The sequence below is a fragment of the Scaptodrosophila lebanonensis genome, unplaced genomic scaffold, assembly GCF_003285725.1.
Source record: "Scaptodrosophila lebanonensis strain 11010-0011.00,11010-0021.00 unplaced genomic scaffold, SlebRS2 tig00001412-arrow-pilon, whole genome shotgun sequence".
Lineage (NCBI taxonomy): Eukaryota > Metazoa > Arthropoda > Insecta > Diptera > Drosophilidae > Scaptodrosophila > Scaptodrosophila lebanonensis.
The window spans coordinates 7,127,053-7,145,430 of NW_022060739.1; the positions used below are offsets into that span (position 1 = coordinate 7,127,053).

General features: G+C 37.0%; 1 protein-coding gene across 1 annotated transcript in view; it reads left to right on the top strand.

Moving 5' to 3' along the window:
* The first annotated feature begins 7,652 nt into the window (after positions 1-7,652).
* LOC115631280 (protein Wnt-10b) overlaps positions 7,653-18,378 on the top strand; it is a 28,138-nt gene continuing 17,412 nt past the window's right edge. The window contains exons 1-2 of the mRNA XM_030527994.1: positions 7,653-7,774; positions 7,899-8,006. Of these exons, the coding sequence (XP_030383854.1) occupies positions 7,653-7,774; positions 7,899-8,006 (230 nt within the window). The remainder of the gene's footprint in view (positions 7,775-7,898; positions 8,007-18,378) is intronic.

Sequence of the window (18,378 nt, forward strand, 5' to 3'; positions counted from 1 at the left end):
CTTATTAGTTTTAAATAAAGATGCAGGACAGATCTGCACTAGACTTAACTACTTCGAGACGACAGTTTTGATGTCCTTTAGTTTATTTTAAAATAGCAATCCCTGATTTGTAATTCTTTCCTTCATAACATTAACTACAAACTTTATTTAACGGAAAATATATGCAATTCTCAAAACTAGACTAGCGATGGCATAATGCTGGGTTATCCGAGTGCTTGCGTTCGTACAGAATCGGGACCACAGTGTAAAGTTAAACTTGGCTCTAACCGCACAGACCGCCAGCATTGTTGTTGTTGCTGCTGCTTCACAGTCTGCCGCATAGTTTAGACAGACATTGTTGGCGTGCCAGAGCCGGGCTGCTGCTTTTTCAGGAATTTCCATAGACAGTGCTCTGCTCTCTTGGAATGCCGCGCATGCAGACGCTTTGTGGCCGCCCCAGCCCCCCAGCCCCCAGCCACCCAACATCCCCCACGGCTCAACTCTCCAGCATCCAGAGTTGGGCGCAAAATTGTAGGTGGGCCGAAGAATCGCTTTAAAAGTGGCAATGGCTTTAAAATTTAGCAGCGCCAACTACATGCGTGCAATTAAAATTGAAAAATTTTCCCACACTTGGCCAGAGCCGAAAAAAGGAGTACAAATGAGAATACAAACAGAAACTCATACACAGGGCTCTCAGATAAGCAACCTCTGGACTGTTGAACTGATTTCTTTTCCTTGTCAAAGCAACTGCGCAAGCTGTGTGCGCTGATTGGAGCAAAAGGAATTTTTCCCATACACAGGAACAGCAGCAGCAACAACAACAGCAACATCGACCCTGCCCAGACCCTTTGCCTTGTGCCACTTTGGTCAGATATGCAGCGAGTTATGCCTGCAATGCCCCATGGTTGTATTTGTATCTGAGAGAGGAGTTGGAGCTGGAGTTGCAGTTGGTAGCGCTGGCAGCGCTTTAAATTATTTCGATTAATTTTCGCTTAATTTTTATTTTTATTTCTTACTTCTGTCAAATATTTGGCGAAAATTTGCGTCATTTTGAAATGTCTTCGCGCATTTCTCATCCCAAGATTTATGAACGTTGCGTAGTTAATTAAAATCGTTTTTGTGCGCCATCAAAATTAACTAAATTATGGCAAATTATTATTGCCGGTAACCCTGGACAACGCCATTTTGAAGCCATGCTCGCCGTTCTTGCCATTCTCCGTCCTTCTCTGCTTATTTTGTACATTTAATGAGCACAAATTATATCCGAGAAGGTAGCAATTTGTTGTGGTTTGAAATCGCACCTGAAATCGATGAGCATACGAAGCGTTTGTGGGTGTGGAAATGGCTTTGTTATACAGAAGAACCTTTCAGTAATTAAGTTATATAAGTGTGTGTGTTTTTTCGGTGTTTTTGAGAATTTTGTGGAATATTATGTTGTGTTTCTTGCGGCTCATTTTTCAAAATTAATTTATTATTAGTTTCATTAATATTTTAAAATTTTGTTTAGTTGGTAAGCTGTCGCTTCAAAGAAAGGCAAAACAAATATTAAAGCCATAGGTATAACATCTATTCCTAAGACTTGATCCTACCTTGGAACCTGAACCTAAAGACCGTACTAATAATGAAATACATGCCACCCTGCTGAGATATACCCCCATTTGATTAAAATTACTTAAGAAACTAAATTTCTTAGTAATGTTTAAGGACTTCTTCTTCTTATATTATTAATCCACAGCTTATAATACAAAAAGGAAAAAGAAATGGAAAAATAATGGAAAAAAGCCAGAATCCTAGGACAGAATTTTTTAATTGGAACGCTAGAAGGCTTTATATATTTTTTCAATCGAATCACTATAATTATTATTGTGATATTATAATTATTTTTGTGAACACTAGATATCTTTCATTCATAGCATTCAATTTTATTTTAACACTATACGAACTTTCCATTGCGCTTCCCACCTTCATTTGTATACCCTTACAATTGCAATACTTTATAGACTTACAATGCCATTTCGATACTCTACTAACTGGGTCTTCTTATAATAACTTTCCCTTTTCCAGCGCCATTTAATTCATTACACTATGCATTGTAATATTTATGATTTAAAAAGCTTTGGACGCTTTTGATTTGTTTCAGTTTCCGTTATACTTGCCGAAGGTGCATTGTATTTTTATTTATATTTAAAATTATCACATAACTGTCATGTAATAGTGGCGGAACCATGAAGCAACCCTCAACCCTGAACAGTGAAAAGCAAAATGAGAAAAAATTAAAACTGCTTAATTACAACGAGAGGAAACAAACAGGCAACGGAGAAGGACAGACAACAAGAGCAATCAACAACCAACAACCAACAACAAACAACCCCTCGTAGGCATCAGCAGCACTTGCTTTACTCATTTTATGGCAATATATACATATATGTATGTATGTATATATACATATGTATGTTAATATCAGTGAAATTGATCTGATTTTAATTTCGACATGCTCGTGCCCATGCTCAAGCCCAGGCCCTTCCCCCGGCCGCTTACAGTTCACTGAACATTTTTCATGCCGGGGCAACCAAAACAACAACAACCCTATGCAGTGTTCAGCTATCCAGCTGGCTTGTCTGTTCGTCCGGCTCCTGATCCTGCTGCCCATTGCAATGCCTGTTAATCCTTTCCGTAATTTATGCGCACTCTTCTTCGCCACTTACCAAACTAATCAGGCTCTCCCAATCCCTTCCCCTCCCCTCTCCTCATCGCTCATTATAACACATTCCCACGTCGCGTGTCGTCCTCTCAACGGCACTGTTGTTGTTATTGCTGTCGCTGTATTGTTTATTGTGACAATTCTTGTCAACGGGCCGGCAAATGTCAACGGCACATTGATGGATGTGCATGGCCAGGCCTCAGTCTCGGTCTCAACCACAACCACAGTCAGAGCCTCAACCACTGCTGGACCGCACCGACCAGGTGATTCATGGCAATTGCATGCGGTGGAGTGGACAAAATTGTTGTGGTTATGCTGTTGTTGTTGTTGTTGCTGTTGTGGCTGGGCGCTGCTTTCGAGAGTGTGAATGCGAGAGTTTCAGAAACTGTTCTGCTCCTCCAACAGGCCTTGATCCGTGTCTGCAACATGAAATAGCCTTCTAGATTTAACTCCAATTTTATAAAATAGGTTAAGTGGATTAATGAAACCGTCTTGAATTTGTTCAATGAAAATTGTATGTTTCTTGTGACTAGTGCATCACTTTATAAGAATTTTTTTCTTGTCGCACTAGGAAATAATAATAATAAATAAATAAATTACAGATAAAAATGTTCATTATATGGCAAAAGCAGTCGCAGGCGTAAGTAGACCACATATTTTAAAAGCACATTTTCCAAATAAAAAGAAAAACTTACCAGAGAAGAGAAACTTAGAATCAACTAAAAGTACTTTTTTTAGTTTCAATGAATAAGCAAACAAGATAGATGCTGGAGATGGCCAAAAAAAAAAAAGCCCTTTCGAAAGGAAAGCGGGAGCAGATCTGACAGCAGCTGGAAATGATTATTATAAATGAAGCATAAAGCGCGGAAAAAATGTGCAATGTACAATCAGTTTTAAAACTATCAAGAAACAAATAAGCACATTGATGTCCTATTCTGTTTGCTTTCTCTCTATTATTAAACATTGCAGTATATTGACATTTTTTTATAGCCTTGTTTATGCTCTGCTGTCTTAACAAAAACTAAACAAAGTAAGTGGGGTAATATCTTTGGCCCTAAACTGTACAGCTTCAGCCTGTAAAGTAGGTCCTTAAGGCCAAGTACTGCCAATAAATAATAGTAAATAAAATAAAATATTTTTGAGCGAACTGAAGTTTGTCGACTTTTATCTCAGATAGAATAACAGATATGCCACATATTTAAGCTTAAGATATTTCTATTTTCTAGTTCGTTCCAACTTGCTTGCAGCTCAACAATTTCGCCCACTTTGCTGATTGGCTCTTATGAAGCAACAGCTGTTTGGCGCCCATCAACAGCGCATAGAATCGCATATGTTGCATGTCCTGTGCCGCCATTTTCTAAACAGCTGGCAACAAGTGGTCGTCTTGGCTTTCCCTTTGAAGTGTGTAACAAGTGAAAAGTCAAAGAGGGTTAAGTTCACAGCCAACAACAAATAAGACGCAAAATAAAATAGGCACTCCTGAACAAAAGAACAGAAAAGAAATTCACATAAGCGACCCATATTTGTAATGCCAAGACAACCACACACACACACACACATATACACTCATATAGGAATATATATATATACACACACATATATAGACACAAACTAGAAAGTAGACCCGAATCAATTGCCTTGTTCTTTGTTTTTATAAGGTCGCCGACGCCGCCGCCGTTGCCGCTGCCGGCATCGTTGAAGAAGCAGCCGCAAAGTAAATTAGCATATTTCAAAGGCAACAACAGCAACAACAAAGCGACGAATGCAATAATTGGAGTCCTTGAAGAGAAGACGCCGCCGTTGCCGCCGTTGCGCCACCGCCTGCACCAGTTTCACTTTTGTTGTTGTTGCTGCCCTCTAAGCGCTTAACCCTTTGATGTTCAGACCAAGTGCCACTTGGTCGTGTGTCCTTGTATCTGTGTGTCTGTGTGGCGGCACCAGCAACAACAACAGCAACAACAATAACAAGGAAGCCACTTAATCAGTTCCATATTTTTGTCTTTAAAAAAGATTTAAACAAGCGTTGGGTGGCCGCAGCAGAGCAGGTGTGAAGGGTGTGTGTGTGTGTGTGTGTGTGTGTGTGTTTGTAAAAAATCTTTAATACTTGTAATTGAAATGCATTTTTACATTGCTTGATGTGTTAATTAGGCCGCAAATATAACAACAAGAGTCAATGAAGTGGAGCGGAAGCGGGAGCGATTGAACAAATTCTCTCATGTGATGCAGCCTGCCCCAATGTGTGCCTGTGTGTGTGTGTGTGTGCTGGCCTTTGATGTACTTTCGCCAGCCAGTCGCTGCGCAGCCACCCTCAACGCCCAGCAAGGACGATAAAGGATAGACGAGTCAAGGCACGCGCATAGCGGCATTCAGCCATTGACAACAGCAACAACAACAACGACAACACGATTACCGACTGCCATCGTGTGCTGCTGCAAGGATATCTCACACACACACACACACATAGAGCTACCAAAGCCGACAGGACGCAACGGCTTCTGTTTCAATTTTTGATTTAAATTTGCATTTAGAGACTCGCAGGCTCGGCTCTCGCTTCATAGTTGCTCGACGCGTTTCGGCGTTAGGACGTTCGTGTCCTGTGTCTTCCGTGCGATTTTTGTTTGCCAGCTAACTGGATATTAAAAGCGTTCAAATTAATTGCAATTCAAATACGATTTTTACATAAAAGTTGTGCTGAAAATGTGTCACTAAACCTAAATTAATTAAAAATTGAAGCGAATATATAATAAAATAAACATTTCAATGGAAAACTTTTAATGAAACATAAATAGTCAAAAATTAAATAAATTTCATAAATCATATTATATTTAAACAATAAAAAAACATTTTAAAGGTTAAAAACATTTTGGGCTTCTTTTAAATTTATAAGCTAGTCAAATTATTATACTTAACTGTTTTCCTTAACAGAATCTGCTATATAGTAAGAGCAGGATTTATTCGTTGATATCTATTATAAGCAGGATTAAAATTATTTTAATTGAAAAGATAATTTTGTAATAAATTTGGCATTTTCTTGGACTAGCAAGGATACTTAGTTGAGAATTATTTCGTTTATTCAGACGCGTGTATAACATCAAATAGAATTTATTTATTTTTCTAATTTTTTGAAAATAATTTACAGCAACAATCCGTTTAATAATATCAAAATAATCCCCCAACCAAATAAAGCTATTATGAATTACCACTTTTAGCTAATTAGTTGTCTTTGCGTCTATAAAGTATATTTTTGTATCAGAAAATAAATGTCGGCACGAGCTAATACACGAGTACCAATAATTCAGGAACTGCCTTATAAACTTTATTTGTCCATATTTTGAAAAAAGCCTTTAGTACAGGCATGTCAACAACAAGAAATACTTCAAAATGTTGTATTAATTGCCTTTCAAGTTTTTTTTGTTTTTTGAAAATATATATATCTGCGGAACACTCTTTGTAAATTATAACAATTTTTCACTTTTTTTATTTTTCTTTGAAAAGTTACATTTTCCCAATGTCTATAATTTCGAAATCGCCTTTACAGCGGCAAGCTGTGCTGAAAGCCTACACAAAACTCAACAGACCTTAGAAACAACATTTAAAAAATAAAGTGCAGCGTGCCATTAAGAAAAAGCCAAGCCGCCCAGAAGCAAAGTTCGTGCAAGACAAAGAAACATTTAAGCCTGGGCCCATAAAAGAGTGAAAAATATCGCAAGCCAATCAAAGCAGCGTTCATTGGCAAGCCCATGGCCCAAGACAGGTTGAAGCGATTGTAAAACACAAAACACAAACAACAAAAGCGATAAAAATAACTATTCTACAAAAACCTATTATAGCAAAAAGTTGCCAGTAGCCAGTACCGAGTGTGTTGGTGAGCTGAGCGTCAAGACCTAGGCCGTGTGGGCAACGCTTATGGTGTTGCGATCGCAGCCTCCAAAGCTTTGTCATCAAACGGAGAAAACCGCTGTCGGGTTTGTAAAAAAAACAGCAACAAAAAAGTGCATAAAACAAAAAAAATAAGTTCTAAAGACTTGAATGGTAAAACTTTCAAAGACATTGTTTAAAACAATAAATGAAGAGAAAATGTTTATAAAAGCCTGAAGAAATAAATTGAATTTTGTTAACATTATTTTACAAATCATAACATTTAATCATATATACTTAATAATATATAAAATGCAATGAAAAATGTATAAAACTATAAAAGCTGGAAGCAGTAAAGAATATAAATATACGCTCTATAATATAGCTATGTTGGAGTTATTTATAACTTAACACGCAATATAATTGAAGAAATAAGACAATTTGGCTTAAATTTGAGAACTTAACCGAAAACAGTCAAGGACAGTTAATAATAGCACTAAATGTTTAAGCCACCACACCTCTTAAAATCGCAAAATATAACACAGATTAAACAAATTGAAAAGCAACAAATCACAAATAAAATTGGATATATAAAAACAATAAATTCAAAAATAAATAGATTATTAAAGACGATATTATATTTCTCAAATTGAAAAGAAGAAATCACAAATAATAACGGCAATATAAAAAACAATAAATTCAAAAAAATAAATAAAGTATTAAAGACTATAAAACTTATGCATATTATATTTATTAAAAAGTACAATTTTCAAAATAAAACAAAAAAATTTAAATAAATATTTAAACTTAATTTTTCTTTAATAATAATAATTTGTTTCCCCAACAATGAATTTAAATACGAAATATGCTTACAATAACCAACAACTTATGAAATAACTAAAAATTGAAATTCATTATATTTGCAAAAACTGCAAATTTTGTGAAAATCACGGTCGTTGTTTAAAAAATAAAACAAGAATACTCATGTTCAATACTCTTCAATGCTTCTAAAATGCACAACAACAGTAGTAAAAATTGAATAGAAATTAAGAATTAAAATTAGTTTAAAGTGCCAATTGGTAGGCCAATCCTCCGTTTCAATGTGTGCTGCAAAATGTCTGCTGTGGCTTGGCCTGAGCTTCTCAACTCATCAAGTCGCACTGCAAGTCACAGTGAAGAGGGCAACAGATTTGCTGCAAATGAAGATGTTGAGCAATTAAAAAGTTTGCTTCAATTGTATGAAAATTTATGCAAATCAAAGCACAGCGATGTGTGTGTGGCAAGTGAAACCTGCAACGGCCGACCAGCAACACCAGCAACACCAGCAACAGCAGCAACCGCAGCAACAACCAACAAGAAGAGGCAGCAACAGCAACACTGTCACCAGCTCAGTGGGGAAGCCGCCACGCAGCCTGCGCTTTCATTTGCATTTAATTGTTGTGATTATCTTGGCCTGCTGCACACGCTGGTAAGTGTTAAGTTGATGGCACAGACAAATCCATCACAATTTCAAGACTCAAATGTGTAAATGGCCTGTCAACAAATTAACCCAACCAGCCAGCAACAACCAGCCAACAGCGGGCAGGCAGGCTTTACACGAGTCGTCTATGTTGTCGGCACAAGTTAATTAATTAAACGGCAACAACAACACCACCAGCAGCAGCAGCACTTTACGTTGTTGTTGTGACAACAGATTAATCACCCTGACTGTTGTTGTTGTTGCCGGCCTGCCTGCCTGCCTGCCTACCTCTGATGTTTTACATAGTTGCTGGGGGCTGTCTTTGTGTTGTCTTGGCAGAAATCGCTGTCAACAGAAGGTGTTGACATAATTAATATTGATCTAAGCCTAAGGCTGCACATAATTAGCCTAAAAACAATGGGAGGGCACTTGGCTATTCATCTACACACATACATATGTTAAGAGTTAACTTGTGGACAACGGCTTTCCATCAGATCTGGCTAGAGCTCTCTTGTTACACATTGAATAAGTATCGAATAAAAAGAGGTTTATTTACATTTTACTCAAAAATTAGTTCAAACAAACAACGTTGAGTTTTGAAGAACGACTTCACTTCACATCTAGGAAGAGTTTCCCAAACTTTGGAGAAGTATTGAAAACAAAGTTTCTTCAAAAGAGCACTTCTTCAAATGAGTTAAAATAAAATATGGACAGTTTCTAAATTGTTACTTTAACAACATTTAACATTAGTCTACATTTTGTGCTCAGATAATAATATTACTTCAGCTCTACTTATACAAAGCTCACTTAGAGGCTTTAGAAACAATTGTTAAAAGAGCACTTCCTTTAAAACAATTCTCAATTAATAGCTGCGTTCTCCTAATCATCATCGATTTTCAAATTTCTGACGGATTTTTTGTATCCTATTCGGATCCAATTCATCAATTAATCCAACTAATCAATTACTTCGAAGCAAATATTATTTTTCATTTATAATTTGCTTTCATTTGATTACCATTAACTGTTGCATTTTGTATTCTAATTGGAATCATTAAAAATCTTTTCTTATTTTGTAAAAAATATAATTCATTCAGAGTTAAACAAAAAAAATAACATATACAAATATGCAAACATTTAGAATTCATATTTTCCTAACAGAATTGTTTAAAGAACTATTAAAACTTTTAATTTAAATGTGTTTAGAATTTAATTATTCAATGCTTATTTTCTTTTTCTTATTTTGATAAAATATTTGAAATCTATTTATTATTAAGGCAGCTTTTTCAAGTTTAATGTATCGAACATCTGAACTTACAGTCCTTCTGTGACTATAGTTGCCTAATCACATATAATGATCCTTAAAGAGTCATAGTCGTAGTAAGATATTATTGTGTTTGGAGAGATTTATTTTAACAACAAATGGTTTTCAACTATGTGTACCCAATCCTGTTTATAATTAAGAATATAAATACCAATTCAATTACCACAATTAATCGCTATAGTTCTATTTGCGCAAATAACGCATTATTGTAATTAACATCCTAAACAAATGTCAGGAGAATCTTTGAATTTTAATATAACATTGTTTCGTTTGATTAACTTACTTAAATCGTTGTCTGATTTCAACGAATCCCATTGCTTTAAATGCCAACTCTACAAGTTTGTTACGCCATTTTGGTAACACTTTCCAAGCGATGGTGTAGAGGCTTCCATGCCGTTGTCTAGTGGTTGCTGTTGTTGTTGTTGTTGTTGTTGTGGAGCACACTACCAACAAACTGCGCACAATTGAGCCGATTTCAATTGCAGGGTGGTCGCAAGCACTCAAGTTTTATAATGCCTGTCAATCCGTGCGCAGTCAAGCAGAGCAAAGCGAGACGGCAACGAGCGAAATGCAACGTTGTCTCTCCGTCCCTCCGTCCCTCCGCTCCTCGGTGCCTCCGTCCCTGGTGTCCAGGCGGTCGAGGCGGGCCAGGCGTGCCTTGCACACGGCTGACTGGTTGACTGGCTGCCTCGCCTAGTAGTTGGAGCTTGTTAATCTTATAGGTAGATTGTTGTTGCTGCTACGGGGTTGTCAACATACTTTTTTGCTTGTTGACAACACGACAACAACAACAACAATAACAGGAACAACGGCAAAAGGCGCACCAAGCACTGCAGCAATCAACTCGAGACGATGTGCTCAGCGGCATGCACCAGAAAATGCAACAGCAACAGCAACAACGACAACGACAACGACACAGCAACAACAAAATGCAAGCTGAAGTGCAGCCTGCAATTCGTCGTCAACATCGTCAACGTCGTCATCGTCGTCGTCATCAGCATTGTAGTACGTTATACGTTGCAGTTGCTGTCCTCCTGCGTAGTTGCAACGTCATAATTGCAGCGCATAATGAGGCACACACACACACATACAAGCATTTGTGATGCAACTGCACTGTGAGAAATATTCCAGTCGTTTAAAGAGACACTAAGACCTATAATTGAAATGAATAGCTAGTGACAGAGTTTCTAAATGGAACTTAACTCGTAATTTTATCTTTTTGACAAACTACCTAACAATTTAAAGAACAACTGGTTTACTGAGTGATTTATTGCAATATTAATCAGTCCCATCCAAATCAAAAACTATACCTTTCGTTTGCTCCTGTCTAAACCAATTACAAATATTCATGAGTCTTTTTTTTTTTAATATGAAACTCCACAACTTATCATCAAAGAAAGCGAATTATTTGAAAAATTAACAAGCAAACATAATGAATATTATTTTATTTTATTTTGCAGCCCAGTATAAATTTATAAAATTAAGAATTACAATTTGTACAAAAGTTCTTTGTATCGCCTTAAATTAATACACAAATACATCCATAAATACATACTATATATGGAAATAATATAGAAAATAAATTAATCAAAGAATAAACAAATCAGCCAATATTTTTAATAAAATTAAGAAACGTTCATTTTCAGATTTTATTGCTTCTGCAATTGCTGACGGCCTTTTTATTTTCTTTTAGGGACAATAATTTTTCTATAAAATTACAAATTTACAATTAAATATTTAAACAAATTCTATATATGGAAATAATGCAGAAAATAAATTAATCAAGAAATAAACAAATCAGCCAATATTTTTAATCAAATTAAGAAACATTCATTTTCAAATTTCTTTGCTTCTGCAATTTGTGATGGCCTATTTATTTTCCTTCAGGGACAGCATTTTCTCTATCTTCCCCCAACAATTCTCTAACCTTTTTAATCCTGACAAAATAAACATAGTAGGTAAGAGAAGAAGGAAAGTCAAGAAAGTAAAATGATTAAGCCAATTCGAAAAATGTTAAAAACTTATAAACAATAAGCTACGCCGTGTATTCAATCAGCTGCAAAAAATTTCTTAGCCGCATCTCTTCAGCAAAATGGTACAAAGTTCTTTCAAAAACGATTGCCATTCTTTTCGAACCAAATCTGAAAATGCTCTTGGAAACTGATTTTCTTTCAGTGCATCTGCATATGAAGAAAAGCATGCACTGCGGCGCTTGGACGTTAAAGTAGGTGTGTTTCCCTGCGGTGCCACAATTTTCGTTTGAAATGCAAATGAAGCGAGCGCTGCAGCACAGGCAGCAAGTGCACTGCATAATGTGCAGCAACCTAATTGGGTGCACCACAACACACACACACACACACACAATTGCTTATTATATAGCACACATACATAGCCATACATGATTGCAACTTTGAAGTGTTACTTCATTCGCAAATTTCACGCCTGCACGCCCGACTTGCCACACGACGAAGTGGCCATGTGGCAATGTGTGCACAACATGGCGTATGCGCAACGAGCTCACTTGCCTCCGATATTTATGTGCGCCCAGTTGCTACTTTGGCAGTCGCCCCCTCTCTCTCTCTCTCTCTCTCTCTCTCGCTCATACACACTCTGCACTCCTCGCTGCTCACCTTGTCTTTAATTGCCTGTTAAATTTGTTTCCTTTTAAAGATCTCGCAACGATTTCGTCTTATCTGCCAGAGCTGGCGATAAGCCCCTTTGATTGGTAGTCAAATGATTTTTGGTATGATATTTGTAGCGTTGATAGCAGCTGGCACGGTTGGGAATGCTGGCAACTGGCAACTGGCAGCTGGCATGCAACTGAAAGTTGCCTTGCCAATTTTTAATTGCAACTTACAGCACTCACCTTGCGATACATTAGACGATACGACAGATAAAGCCTGAATGTGTAAATTTGTCCCAGAACTGACGGGCAGAAGCAGCTCGCATGGCTAAGTGAACGGGGCAGTGTCAGCAGACAGTTTAAGGCTGTTACCAACTGCTTAACTGATATGGCAGAATTGTGAATTGGTGGAAGTGAAATGCAATTTGTTTAACTAGACTGAGTAAGTTGTGGCATTAGCTTAATTAAATAAGGAAGTTTATTAAGTAGTTGGTGGAAATAGGTGTAGGTGGCTTTAACAAAATTATTTCTTCACAGTAAATGGAATTTGGAATTTATACTTGTAAACTGCAAACTTAGATTAACATTGTTTTCTATTCCAGTTTAAAATTGTATTATTTTCTTAATTTTTTTACTTTCTATGATTATTCTTCACATATGTACAGAGTATTTCAAAGTCGGAACACCCGACTTTAGCTTCTCTACTTGTTTTAGAATACGCGCGTGGCCTCGTACATTCGTATAGATATGTACAGTTGCCATTTACATATACTTGTATATATCTTACAAAACCTAATATATATATTTATACTTGAGCCTCTGCAACTGTCTGCTTCCCAGCAGCTTTTTTGCTCTTTTGGTCCTAGATTATTTTTTTCTTATGTGTTATTTCAAAAGCTAACTAAGCGAATTCTATTTCGACAATTTAAAGAGCATATCGAACTTAGCTGTTTTTTTGTGTAACTCAAGCGCCCAAGACAATTAATCAAAAAACAGCCCACGGATCGTATTGTTAGTTGATTTTTTTTTAGAATCCCCCATTTATTAGCTTGGCTTCTCTCAGCTTCTGCCAATGGGAAAAAATATGGTGCAGTATTGTCATGGAGGACTCAGTTGCCATGGACCGTCTTAGCTCAATATAATTACAAAATAAAAAATAATAATTTCGGGGAGCCATAAGCTTGCCGATAGCATCCCAAAATAAACTATTTTTTTCTCTTACCCAAAAATGTAATTCTGGGCATTAACGTTTCAAGATGCACGTGAATTGTGAAGAAAATTGGAAACAAGAAATGGAAATTAGCTCTCTTCAATGGCATTACCTCAGAGTCGCAGACGATGCGTCCTGATACTGGCTTCAATATATTCTCATAAGGTTGGCATGGGAATCCAAAAGATAGAGTCCTTTAATAAATATGTGATTGAAAACAACTTATAGGAACAGGAACTAAAAAGTTGTTTATTTAAATTGAAAAAATTCTTAGTAAATATAGCTAAGCTATTCCTTTTGTGAAATTAGTAAGCCAAGTAACTAAATAAAGAGCAACCATTTATTCTAAACACAAGAACAGTGCCAAGTAAATAGCATCCCACTAGCAGTATTTAAAAAAAATCCACACTAGATTCTAACAACCTATTAAATCGGCAAAGAAAACGCCAAAAGCAGTTAGCAACTCGAATAGACTGAACAGCCAATCCTTAACTTGGTATTTCTAAATATCAACACCCATCCAAAGATAGTGCCGACAGCTGTAAATAACAAACGCCACATGGTGTTTATAGGTAAGTATGTCCAGCACATACTCTCATCACTTTCATCAGCATTGTCAGACAAGTAATTCTCATCAGATAGCTGGTTCTCTATTCCCAATCTTGGCATACTCGGACTTAAACAACCACTCAAGTCTTAACGTTGAACGGTCTACAACAACAACATTTAAGAGGCAAGAGACGACCATTCAAGCCAACCGCAACAAGCACTCAATACACACTCACACATACAAGTATTGTTGGCTATCGTCCGGTCGAAATCAACGAACAAAACTGCAATTTAAAGAGCTGTTTTGAAAACTTGGCGCAAAATGCATTTTAATTGGTTGCCCGATATGCAATGCCAAGTATCTGAGTTGCCCGTCTGCCCCAGCCAGATAAAGAATTTAAACTGATGCACATTTTGTTAACAGCTTTATAAAGCAACAAAATAAGAAGAAGAAGGGGAAAACTAAAATACAAAAAATTCAATAAAACTGATAAGCAGAAGACCAGAAGACGCTGCCGCTGCCGCTGAGTCATGTGTCCGGCTCTGGTCCAGAACGGCACGGCAACTGAGACAGACATCGACATCGACATCGTGCGTATTTCACGCGATGCGATAGCAGCGCAATTGATCGCTTATAAAATTTATCGATCTGCTGGCTTTAAAATGTTGCCAACAACGACTTCAGCTCCGAGTGGCTGCCGCTTATCAGGCGCAAAAGTGTTGCCTCCCTTTTCTGGCAAGATAAAAGCCGCCGGACTAACCGCATCCATTTAAAGCGCCCAGCTTGAAGCGCACAAAGATTTTAAAATTCTCATTTTAATAATTTCAGCGAATATACAATATTGTTGGCTGTTTTCTCACGCTCCAGTGTGAGGTCGCAAACCGGGGTATTCTTTCTATTGAAACGCCATAAAAAGATTGAAGCTTTAATAGGCGCCGCCATCGTCGCCACTCAGTCCTGACTTTAACTGCTGCCCGCCTGCCCGCCTGTCTGTCTGTCCGTCTGTCCATCTGTCTGTGTGTCAAACAGTAGCCCACGCATAAATCAAGGATTTGCGAACTCACAATACAATACAATGCATGCTCTATACTGAATATTCCAGCATGTTTCAATATGTATTTGTAGCTAGAAATGTTTCACAATGTTTCCCACACACAAACCAACACAACACAACACACAAACAGCTCATGGGTTGACTATGTTGGCAAATCTTTTCGAGACATTCCTGCTTGCCAGGCTGGGGCCACAGCCGCAGCCATAGCCATAGCCATAGCCATAGCTAGGAATGCCTTTGATCTGAAGCGACGCGACCATACAGGGTGCCGGTGGCGGTTGTTAGGCAAATCGATAGACGCGCCGCCAGCAGACCAGAGACTCGCATTTCCATACTCTGCAGCCAGCTGTTGTGTAATTGAGTAAATTTTAAAAATATTTCATTTTGTTAATGAAATAAGCAAAATATTTTGGACAAAAGCGAGAGCCAAGATTAATGCGAATCAAGCACGCAACGTTAATTATACGTAGTTGGCTTTTATTTTCTGAGGAGGCAACTATATGAGTCAACGAAATGCAAGCTTTCAAATTTTATTCATGGACGAATAGAATAATCTAAAATGACAGGAAATTGTTGTAAAACTAAGTAAGCTATAAATAAATGAATATGTTGCAATTTATTTAAACTCAGAAAATGTCAAAAATCCCCCCTTAAAATGCTATTTTGAAAGTTACTTTCTGACAAGAAATGATAGCTTTCATAGTTTTAAGTGTGTTGGCGCTAGAAATTGGTAAAATTTACAAATATATTTTCTTGAAACTGTGAAAATGAATTTAATCTGTTAACACAGTAAATTTTTTGTTAATTTTCAAAAGAACTTCAATACAGTGTTACAGGATTAAGGTACACAAGATTCTATTTTTTTACATTTATCATAACTCATACTTCAAATACAATGTATATTTGTTATATATATATTTGTTACATATATCTTAAGCTCCCAATTGTATTTTGTAATTCAGTAGATTTGGTAGATATTGCCCAAAGAATGAGTTTGGTTCGCCGTAAGTTTGAAAAATGTATAAATATAACTCTTTTTGAAATTTGAGAAAACCACATTTTAATTAAAATTTTTTTAAATTATTTGCACATCAATTTGTCAAATTATACCTATATATCTTGTGTTTACGAAAACTTAAACAATTTGTACAAATATACTAAAATATAGGTTTCATTTAGAAATTCCTTCAAATTCAGTTTTGAATTCCTACTTGTAAAATAATACGAATTTTGTGCGCAAAGTATTTGTATTTTGACTGTACCTTTAGTTAAACAAATACTGTTTGCATACTTTAACATTTTAAAGATAGATAATGTATAGATAGATGTATAGATTTTAAAGTGTAGATAATGTATTTTTCTGCCTCTAGTTATAGATTTTGTCTTACAGTCTTTTGCTCGTCTATCTCAGTTTTTATAGACTTAAAACAAATCTGATCATAAATTTATTTGTAAGAATTGTTTTAAGTAACATAAAGTAATACTTGAAATAGGATTATCCGATTTAATTTACGTAAGGAAGGCTGATCATAAATAAGGACTTGACATGTCAATCTGTTTGGATAAACATAAATAACTTATAAGCCATAACAGCTAGGAAAACTGTATTTGTCTTATAAAAAGCCATAATTAGCGGAACTATTTCTTGATATATCTCGTTCAAAAAATCGCTCGAAGTAGGAAAAGTTCTGAAAGTTATTATTGAAGCTCACCAAACTCTTGATGTCTCATCAAAATCAAAGCACTATATCTTATAGCTGTAATAGCAACCAGCACTCTTAGTAACAAAAATGTACATGTTCATTACGAGATTGTAATAGAATTATGTATTTTTGGGTTTCTTCGTGGCAACTATTTTAGAAAAGTAAGCTCGTCTTAAAGAATGTGGAGGATAGTTACAGAATTACAAAAGTTTTTGGTACTTATAGTTTTGTAAGGGCATTCCCCATTTTTTAGAAAGGCATTGAGCTTGTCTAAATGTTGTTAACAAACCCAAATCGGCGAGCTTATACATGACTCTATAATGTTACACTTGTCCGACAACAACCCACGCCCCATTACCTTCTCTGAGTGCCGCCAAGAGTGCGCCAACAGGATCGAGAGCGGCAACAAAGGCAGCAGCTGCTGGTTGCTGACTGCATAACGAAACTGCTTAGGGATCATCATAATTATCTGCAGTATCCAGTACTGGAGCCGGCAGTCGTTTGCATGCCCCGGCAGCACTATCTGTGGCTGTCGGCGATGTGAATGGCATACAAATGATGCCAATGATGCGCTGAAATGCAAATGCACGAAACGTGTGTGAAAATGGCACGTTTCAACTTTTGAGTATTTTATATGCGACGTGCCACAATTAACCCCAGAGAGTGGTAGTGAGTGAGCTGGGCATCTGCAGAGGGTTAAGATGAACAAAGTCAAAATGTACATATTTACAAAAGAGCGCCACTTGAGATCGCGACACGTATACGCCATGTTGTGCATGGAAGCGAAGCATGGTTGAAGATGAACATGAACATGAAGATGATGATGATGTGGATGTGGATGATTAAGTTGATGATGAAGAAAGAGAAGACGACAGCAGCAGCGTGCTGCGTGTTGTAGATCGTACGCGCTAAGCGGCGATATCGTACGATGTGGCAACGATGTTGAGGTTGGCAGTCGTCTACGAGCCAACTTGATGAAGTTGTTGAACGTCAACTGACACCACCACTCAAAATGTGTGCCATGAACGGCGTCGTTTCCACACGTCCCATCATCAGATCCATCGCCAGAGCCAGCCGTCTTCGTCTCTGGCAGGCAGTCGGCAGCCTATCTGTGGCGCAAGATCAACACCTCGCCTGACCTTGAATGCCATGGCGCGCTCTAAATGAGTTCAAATCGAGCTCTTGCAGAAAACAGGCAAGTAAGCGGGGCAATCTCTTAGCTGCTCCTCTCGTTTTTGGCCACTTCTAATCTGACTGACTCAGACTCAAGACTCACCCCACTCAGATTTATAACCACAAAAAGTTCATTTGGCTGTGCCACAGTAGTCGAAAATTTGTCCGACTGACTGCTTATTTGATTAGATCTGCGAAAAGGTAAATTAAATTTCACACAAATAAATTAAATTAAATTAGTTGCTAAGCAATTTTTTCTGCTTTTTGCTCCGCTTGCGGTTTTTGCCGTCCAAGGCTAATGGATTTTTTTCGTGCTGACTCAATTTAATTGCTTGCTGTGGTCTCGACCGTCTACGGCCAGCAATCAAATTTCGTTTAGCAAACATTTGAAATACCAGGCGACAAAATATATCAGCGAATTGCAGCATGGGTCAGCAAATAAATTAATTTTGATTACATGTGTATACAGATCTATGTACTTTTATCTAAGAGTTCAAGGTTTTTCGTTATTTTATTTTTATTTTTATTCAGAATATCAGCAATAATACTGTCGATTACATTATAAAACTTAATATAACAATTTAAACTAAACTTAAAAGATAAGAAAGCCTAACACAAAGCTGTACAATGAATGGGGGAATTTTATTTGTCAGTTGGCCAGCTATGCCCCGATTCACAGCCATATGTGGTCAGAGACATTAAAGACCCAAAAAACTATACAAAAAGTAGATAAAGGTGAAAAATTAA